General features: G+C 52.2%; 1 protein-coding gene and 1 pseudogene across 1 annotated transcript; both read left to right on the top strand.

The window, feature by feature from the left end:
* Window positions 1-2,275: 2,275 nt before the first annotated feature.
* On the top strand, window positions 2,276-7,177 carry LOC147990836 (uncharacterized; annotated as a pseudogene).
* A 498-nt stretch (window positions 7,178-7,675) lies between these two features.
* Window positions 7,676-8,930, top strand: LOC125555421 (RNA-binding protein). The gene is made up of 5 exons (XM_048718389.2): window positions 7,676-7,847; window positions 7,937-8,054; window positions 8,130-8,379; window positions 8,453-8,602; window positions 8,697-8,930. Exons 1-5 carry the CDS (start codon window positions 7,759-7,761, stop codon window positions 8,819-8,821), a joined length of 732 nt encoding a protein of 243 aa, XP_048574346.1. The 5' UTR covers window positions 7,676-7,758; the 3' UTR covers window positions 8,822-8,930.
* Window positions 8,931-9,020: the final 90 nt, after the last annotated feature.

Genomic DNA, 9,020 nt, shown 5'->3' with positions numbered 1-9,020 from the left:
GGCCCGTAATGAACAGTGTGTCGCTTCATACCCATTAACGGACCATTATTCCATTGGGCCGTTTCTAGTCCGTGTTATCTTTCGGCCTTCTCAGGGCCCATTTATTCCTGGGCTGATTTGCAGCATTCGATTACTTACGATCTGTTACTGGCCTGTTCCGATTGTGGGCCAAATTCAGCACATGGTTTAAGTCGGCCTGTTGGTGGCCCGTTAATCCGTTGGGCCATTTTCATAGAATCATCAAATACGACCCATTAACGACCCGTTATGCCTGTCGATAGAAACGAGCCCGTTATACTCCTCAGCCTATTAACGGCCCGTTATGGTCGGCCCATGAACAGACGATTAGCCTATTAATCTTGATGCCGTACTGCTGCTTGTTTGTCCCTTGTTTTTTGCAAAATCTGGAATCTGCCAATTAAGCAATGAAAGTAAATATTGTTTAGTGGGACACAACTAAAAATGATAACATTTCTACAATAACAGGTAAAAATTGTAAAATGATATTACTTCTCTAGTTTCTATCATTGCTTTGTTTTGCAAATGTTTTTCATTGTTGAGTTGCATAATTTTGCTTTCTTTTTGCAGTGTGCTTGCGAGCACTTCATTGGGGCAATTGTGCTTTGCACTTTGTCCAAATTCGTCTACTATTCATGTAAGCACCTCTTGTAGCTGTACTATTAGTTTCAGTTACTGATTTTTTCTTTAGGTGGTGACAAGTTTCCCTCTAATTCATTCTAATCAAGAAACCATTTCTGTCTATTTAGTTTCAGTTTAGGATTTTGTTTTAAGTATGGTAACTAGTTTCCCTGTTATTCATTTTACTCTATAAATCATTTCTGTCTTGTTTAGTTTCAGATTAAGGTTTTGTATTTGGGAAGGGTAACAGTATTCCCTATAATTCATTCTACTCTTGAAAACATTTATGTTTACTTTAGTTTTAGTTATTTATGTTGTCTTTAGTTTGTTGAACAGGGTTCCCTGTCTTTAGGTAGTTTCAGTCTATGCTTTTATTCTTAGGAAGGGTAACAAGTTACCATATAATTCATTCAACTCTATAAAAAATTGTATTCTGAATTCAGTAACTGTTTTTGTACTTAGGACGTTTAACAGGTTTCGGTACAATTCATTCAACTCTATAAAACATTTATCTTTTTTTAGTTTCAGGATTTAATTGTTTCTTTAGGGTCGTTGCGAATGATATTATTGTTCTAATAATGTGTGCAATTCAAGGGATTACTCTATATGTTTTTGATTTCAAGATCTGGAATAGTTGAACTAAACCTTTTTTTTCCTGGCCTGAAATGATCTCAAGAAGGAAATCAACAGATGGGAACAAAATTTGAAGGAGAAGAAGTTGATTTACCAGGGGCGGAGTAGTACGGAGATCTTGTTCTTCTGTTTTGGATCTAAGTTCTCCATGGCAGCGTTATTAGGATAGCCTCTTTTGATTCATAGGATAAGATTATCATAGGAATATGAATCTTGTAAGAAATGAGATGACATGTATCTCAAATCCTATGAGTAAGAATAGGAAACAAGATGTCATTTGGTTGATACCAAAGGAATTTTTCCATTGAGTCTAGGCTCTTTTTTATTTTCTTATGAAATGTGGAGGATAGGAATCAATCCTATGTAGGAATAGGAATCCATTCCTATGAACCAAAGGGCTCTAAAAAAAATTCTATAAAAATCCTATCGTCTAGAATTTCTATGAAATTTCTCTAACAAAAAAGGCGTATGGTGGAAAAAGGAAGGAAATGGAGGCGCGTGCGGTGTTGAAGCTGAGTTCCCGATCCAAGTGGGTTAACGGGTCGAGCCCGTTAACTCCAAAGAAGAAGGCAGAAGAAAGCCGAAATGCAAAAGAAAATAAAAAGTTAGAGGGCGCAGAAGTTGCCTGGGTTTGATGGACTACCTCTGAATTTGGGGTCAGACGGTTTCTATTTCCTCTTTACAATTCTGACGACTAACCCGATTCTGAAATTCAGTCGACTCGCACATATCCAGTCCCTTAATATAAAGGTCATTTCCTTGTATACAGCGTGGCCCTCATCTTGGTAGGCTGGAACTATTCCAAGTGTATGCTCATCATGACGCGATCCCCGGGGCGCAATTACATTCTGAATTATTAGTTCCTAGTAGTTGACTTCGTGCGTAGGTGATCCTCTTTATTCTCTTCCATCCAATGAACAAATCAATTCCATAATAAACAAACGAACGAACGAAACAACTGTCTCGGCGAGGGTAGACGACGTCGTGATCGGAGGCGGTTGACATGGCCGTGGTGCTCGGCGCGTTCGTGCCGCACACCGCGGCGCGGTGGCGCGGCGTGGTGGAAGGGGGGGTGGCGCAGGAGCTGGGCGTCGCGGCGGCCGCGAGGAAGCTGGCGGCGAGGCTGGAGAGCGTGGCCGCCGTGCTGGGCGACGCCGAGGCGCAGGCGGCGGGCGGGGACGAGGCCACAGCGCGGTGGCTCGCCGAGGTACGCGCCGCGGCCTACGAGGCAGACGGCGCCGTCGACCGGTGCAGGGTCGCCGCGCGCCGGCTCGGGGCCAGGGAACCCAAGCCGCCGCCGCCGCAGCAGCAGCAGGCGAGATTACTGCCTCTGACTTGAACAAACTAGGATCACACTGTTGCATTGCATTGCAGGTTTTGTTAATTAATTATTACCTTGTGCTCTCGTCATGGCGTGCAGGCTCTGCCTTGGCTGCTATCCTCCTGCTGCGAGGACGCCGAGCCCCACGGCGACATCGCCGCCGACCTCAAGCGCGTGAACCGGAACCTGCAGGCGATACTGAGGAAGCAGCGCCGGCTGCAGCTCCACGCGGCGTACGCGGCCGATCCCACCGTCCATACGCGGACGTTGCTGAGGCGCCAGCCAACTGATCCCGGCATCGTCGGCACAAGGATCGAGGACGACGCCCGCCTGCTCGTCGATCGGCTGACGCAGACGGGCAGGCCAGCCACATGCGAAGTCGTCGCCATCGTCGGACCGGACGGCCTCGGCAAGACCAAGCTCGCGAGGATGGTATACGAGAGCGCGAGGGTGCGTTGCAGCTTCGGGACAACCTCATGGGTTCGCCTCTCCAGAGGGTACACGGAGGCCGGCCTGCTCTCGCAGGTCATCGACGCCTTTGGGGGCGACACCAAGGGCGGCGAGAGCGTCGCCGACCTCCAGGCAATGCTGACAGGCCTGGTGGCGAACAAGAGGTTCCTGCTCGTGGTCGACGACGTGTGGTACGGCGGGGTGTGGGAGGACGTGCTGCAGAACCCACTGGGCCGCGGCGGCAAGGTGCTGGTCACAGCGCGGCGCGGCAGCACTGCCCGCGAGATGGGCGCCAGCCTTGTCCACCGGGTGAAGAGGCTCAGCACCGACGACGGCTGGCTGCTGCTCCGCACGGCGGCGTGCGTGGCTGACGACGAGAGCCAGCTGAAGAGCGTCGGCGAAAGGCTCGTCGAGAAGTGCGGCGGCATCCCTCTGGCCATCAAGGCGGTCGCCGGCGTGCTGAGGACACGGGAGGCCAGCGCCGACGTGTGGGGCGAGGTGCTCGCGAGCCCCGCGTGGTCGGTGAAGGGGCTGCCGGACGACGCCATGAAGGCGCTGTACCTGTGCTACGATGACCTGCCGCACCACCTGAAGCAATGCTTCCTGTACTGCTCGCTGTTCCCCCCGGGCTTCGCCGTCGAGAGGCGGGTGCTCGTGCAGCACTGGATGGCCGAGCGCTTGGTGCAGACCAGGAGCGGCGCCTCCGTCGAGGAGGTAGCCGAGGGGTACTACGATGAGCTCGTTGGCAGGAACCTTCTCCAGACGACGCAGGAAGACGTGCGCGGATGCACGATGCACGAAGCGCTGCATGCTCTGGCGCAGCTGCTCCTGCAAGGCGAGGGCTTCACCGGCGACGGCCACCGGCTGCCCGACGACGGCGACACCTCCTTCAGGCCACGGCGCGTCTCCCTTCCAGGAAGAAACATGGCTACGATACCAGAGAGCATCCTGAATTCGGAGATGATAAGGACGCTGCTGCTTCCCAGGAACCCACTGGCAACCGAAGGAAACATCTTCACGAGGCTGCATCATCAACTGCGAGTCCTCGACCTGAGTGAAACAGGAATTGAGCTCATCCCAGAGACTCTGGGGAATATGGTTCACCTGAGGCTCCTCAACCTGTCCCGGACAGGGATACAGGCGATTCCAGAGTCCATCAGCAACCTGTGGAGCCTGAAATTCTTGCTGCTGAGGGAGTGCAAGTCACTGCATGCTCTGCCCAAAGGCATGAAGCACCTGAGGGGGCTCAGAGACCTTGATCTTGCTGGAACAACGATCGACATTGCCGCGTTCAGGGTAGGCCAGCTGAGAAGCCTCACGTCGCTCCAGTGCTTCGCCGTGGCCAGCAAAGAGGACCGGGGTGGGTGGCCTCTGGCTGAGCTCAAGCACTTGTGCCAGCTGAGGATACTCCATGTGCATAAGCTCCAGAGGGCTCCCGGTCGGTCTGAGGCGGCTGAAGTGGCACTTGCCAGCAAGATGAGCCTCAGGGAGCTCGCGCTGTCATCCAGCGACGACACTGTCAGTCTGCCGCACACACCAACGGCGGTCAGGAAGATTGAGGATGTGCTGGAAGAGCTCAACCCTCCACCGTGCCTCGAGTCGCTAAAGATTGCTGGCTATTTTGGAGCCAAGTTCCCCAGCTGGCTCTCAGACATTTCCCTCCCAAATCTTCGCCGCCTCGACATCATCGGGTGCAACTTGTGCCAGTCCCTCCCTCCACTAGGCCTGATGCCAGAGCTGAGATCGTTGAGCATTGTCGATTCTTCAGCTCTCACGTCAATCGATGCAGAGTTCATGGGCAAATGCCACCACCCTGAGGTACCTTTTCCAAAGCTCGAGAACCTGCGCTTGCAAGGATTACCTAAGCTTGAAACATGGATGGATATCGAGGCAGGAACGTTGCCCTCTTTGCAGGCGATGCAACTCGAGAGCTGCCCTGAGCTGCGACGCCTGCCTGGCGGCCTCAGACACGTGACATCCTTGGTGGAGCTGCGCATAGTGGACATGGCGAGTCTCGAGGCTGTGGAGGACATTATTGCACTGAGAGAATTGAGCGTTTGGAACGCACCTGATCTGAAGAAGTTATCAGACATGCCTTCCCTTGAAGACCTTAGCATATCCCACTGCCCAGTGTTGCAGACTCTGGAGAACGTCGACAGCCTGCGAGCAGTGCACATATTTGATCATCAGTTGCAGGAGATCCCAAGATGGATCGAGGCACGTGCGGCAAAGCTGCGCTCGCTGGATGTCACAAGCACGATCAAACTGCTCAAGAGGTGCCTGGTGGATGGCCCAGACTGGCCCCTGATCAAGGACATTGTACAGGTACACGGGTCGACGACTGGTTCCGGTGATTACATATACTATTCCAAGAGCCCTTACATCTTCGATAGCAATGTGAATGCTCAAGGAAACGTTGAAACTGCTGCTTCTGATAGTGCTGACGAGGCGTCGGCAGAAAACAGAAATGCCAATCAAGATGTTGGGGTTACAGCTTCAGGTACTGGTTATATGCACATCAGTGGCTTCTTTGACTCAAAAGCAGTGAAAAAAGGAGCTCCCATGGCTGAAGGAAATGTGACCCATAGGAACACAGAAAGGAGAAATAGCCAACGTCGCATGCATAAGCTGGCAGAAGTTATTCCTGAGGAGGGTGAAGCTGAGGAAGATGCAGATTCAGTTGTGCTCTTTCCTGATCATCGAGCTAAATCACATTCACGAGTGGAGAAACAGCGTCCTGTTGTTAAAGATGATCGTAGTGGCAATAACGATACAGGCTTGCTGTCAAAAGTTACCCCTCAAGAAACTGGTCCTGATGCAACTAGGCGAAGAAGGTCAAAGATGGGAGAGGATGTTCATACTGATGCTGGCGCTGCTGGGGATTCTTCTGTTAGCAAATCTGCTGCTGCAGTTGGTCATAACTTGGTCCGTGAAGGATCTCGAGTAATCAACTGTACTGAAACTGATCAAAATTCAAACATCAGTGTACGTCAAAGCGAGGAATGCACATTGAATAAAGGAGAGGACTTTGCTAACATCAGTAAACAGACCAGGAGGGTTCATGACACTGCAAGTAAGGTGCCAACACAAGTAGTTGGCAGTGACTCTAAAGTATTTGGTAATGATAAAACTGAAAATAGTTCACCTGCTATCATGGCTCGCTCCAGGCAAGTAACATTCAACATAAGAGAAGACGATCATGCTGACGCCGATGTACATTCACCGAACACAATTAATCAGAAGAATGTCGGCAAGGTAAAAGTGACAACAACTTCTGCAAGTGCAAGCACAAATGCGACAACAATGCCAGAAATTCCAGCAGACAGAGAAGTGGCACCAAAATCTGTTGGCACTATTGATAGCAGTTTAATCCTTGAAGTTCATCACACAGTAAGTATTACTAAAGATTCTACTTGTACTGGTGTTGATAACACTGGTGGTCATATGGAGGACAGGAGCATCAGTTTGCCAGCCAATCCAAATCATGAAGAATCTAAAGCATGCAGCGCTACTGAAACCACGTGCGATTCAGAGCCTTGCATGTTGCCTGCAAGTTTAGCCTGGCGCAAGCAACGGGGACTGAAGAAGCAAGAAGCCAGTTTCGCAGGTGCAGGCGGTGGCATAGGCGCATCCATCAAGAAAATTCCTCGCATGACAAACAAAACCTCGGAGAAAGTTACCTACAAAAGCAAGGCTGGGCCAATGGAACATCCATCTACTGGAGCATCCAAGAACACCGATCCACATTCGAACCCCGCGTGCACACCGTATTGTGCCATTGGTACAACTGAAGCAACCATGGCATACAGACACCACACCAGCAGCTACGCTGACAACGACAATGCTCATTTCTCCATCGACATCAAGGCCGACGACTCGCATCAGGCACCAAAGGTGTACACCGCCATTTGGGCCGACACCGACACGGACACCCTGCGAGCTCGGTTCCTCAGCTCGATGCAGCACCACCACAGGATGGCCTCCCGCCGTCGTCATCGCCACCGTAGGGCGAAGCACAGCTCTGGGAACACGTGGAGCATCAGCCCGGTTTTGGTGATCGTCCTCCTTGTCGTCTCTGTGGCGCAGCTTCTGTTCATCATCTGGATGTACCGCAGGCTCCTGAACCAAAAGTAGGCGGCCAACATGTTAACTCCAGTTCTGCACTTGTAACATTCCTGCCAAGAAATGCTAATACTTTGCTCCTTTCTGGTGTCTCACTTGTTGTTATCTTTTGCTTTCTGCTTGTTTGTGTTGAACTCCGTTGGGGCTGCATCACGCTAATTCGCTTAATTGATTGGAAGCAAGCAACGCTGCTGCGATTGTCCAGGATAAAGTATAAACACATTCCTGCCAAGAAATGCTAATAGTACTATCTTGTGCTCTTGCGGTTTTGCATCAGATTGATCTCTTAAGATTTGGAATGTAGGAGTATGATTAATCGTAGCCTCATTATGTCGTATTAGTCTTAACCTTTTTTTAGTGGATATTAGTCTTAACTCGTAAGAGCAGGCCTTTGGCAAGAAGGCGGTAGCGGGCTGCGCCTAGTGATTTTATCCCCAAAAATTCTGGCGGGAGCGCTTGCATTTTTAAGAACTTTGGCGCCAACAAATTTGGGCGGACTCTAGTCTCGTCTAGTCCAGTACAGCACTCGTACTCTATCTACGAGAGAAAGGAGAAAGGAGAGAGACAGAGGACCAAAATCTTGGGGAGGCGGAATGAGGAAGCAGAATAAGAAGACGTACCCGAGCAGGATCCGATCGTCCGGCGGCCAGACCACCCTGCAATCGTTCCTCGTCAAGCCCAGGTGGAGGGGAATCTTTTCCTCTTCCGAAATTTGCTCCATCTTGGATCTCTGCTTCTCTAACCCTTGCCTTCGTTTCTTGGATCCTCCAGAGTCGCCGATGGGGAACAAAATCCCTACCCGCCGGTAGCGGAGGACGGTGAGATTCCGAACTCCCCGCCGGCGCCGCCGAAGCGGGAGATCGTCAGGGTCACCAAGAAGACCATCAGGGTATCAATCGTTCTGCCCTTGTTCTTCCCCCTTACTTCACGCTTCTCCGTTCTTGATGGCGGCGGGACCTGGCAGGAGAAGGCGAGCGCGTTCTCGTCGGTGGGCTCCTCGGCGAAGCGCGGGGCTGGCGCGAGCGCTCTGGACGCGGCGGTGTTCAAGCGGTTCAACGGCTTGTCGCCCCCAGCGGCGAGAGCTGGCGGTGGCGCCGCCGCTGCGGAGGCGGGGGGCGACGCGGACGACGGCGATGGCGGCGTCCGGCTCGACGTCGAGGACATCGCGGCGGGGGGCCGCCGCTGGGAGTCGCGGAAGCGGAAGAGCCCCTTCGGTGCGTGCGCCCTCCATTTGCAGAGTTACTCTTCATGCTATCACGGCACTGATCTCACTCGCCTCTTCCCTAGGAGGCAACGAGGGGCGCACGAGCAGCAACGCCGGGCACGTGGTGGTGCTCGGGGACGACCCGAAGCCGAGGCCGCCGGCGACGAGGAGGGGGAGGGGAAGGGGAAGGCTCGCTGGCCGCGGCGAGGGCAGCCGTGGCCTGTACAACCACTGTAAGATGATCTCTCGCCGAATTCATTCTGTGTCGAGTAAACGGTGGGGAGCGATGAGCTGAGCTGATTGGTGGTGCTTTTGGCTGCCTGCCAGACGCGAGCGGCGGTGGGCTGTGGGAGGGCGAGCAGGAGGGCGTCGACGGCGAGGAGGTCGGGTGGACCGATGACATGTGGGAAGGCATGGGCTCCATCACGCTCGGCGGCATGGAGTGGCACTAGCCGCCGCAGAGCTTGCATTCGACTCGAATGTCAGTCAGACCCCAGTTTGCAAGATGTGATGTGTAATGTAAAATTCCATGAAAACAGTCTAGTTTATTCGAATTCCAGACGACGTTATCCTGCGTTAAAATGTTCCTGCAATTCATTATGGAAATAAGACGGAACGCAGAGTTGAAAACCGTGTGGCTTTGGAGAATGG

Source organism: Triticum urartu, chromosome 1A (assembly GCF_056163025.1).
Source record: "Triticum urartu cultivar PI428250 chromosome 1A, HENAU_Tu73, whole genome shotgun sequence".
Taxonomy (NCBI): domain Eukaryota; kingdom Viridiplantae; phylum Streptophyta; class Magnoliopsida; order Poales; family Poaceae; genus Triticum; species Triticum urartu.
Note: the sequence above shows the minus strand (reverse complement) of the source record. Positions and strands in the feature narration are given on the sequence as shown.

Excerpts from the sequence above, each read along its gene's own strand:
- LOC125555421 (XM_048718389.2), top strand. The coding sequence starts at position 7,759 with ATGAGGAAGCAGAATAAGAAGACGTACCCGAGCAGGATCCGATCGTCC. Across the intron at positions 8,380-8,452 it reads GAAGCGGAAGAGCCCCTTCG|GAGGCAACGAGGGGCGCACG; the intron begins GTGCGTGCGCCC and ends CCTCTTCCCTAG. Across the intron at positions 8,603-8,696 it reads CCGTGGCCTGTACAACCACT|ACGCGAGCGGCGGTGGGCTG; the intron begins GTAAGATGATCT and ends GCTGCCTGCCAG.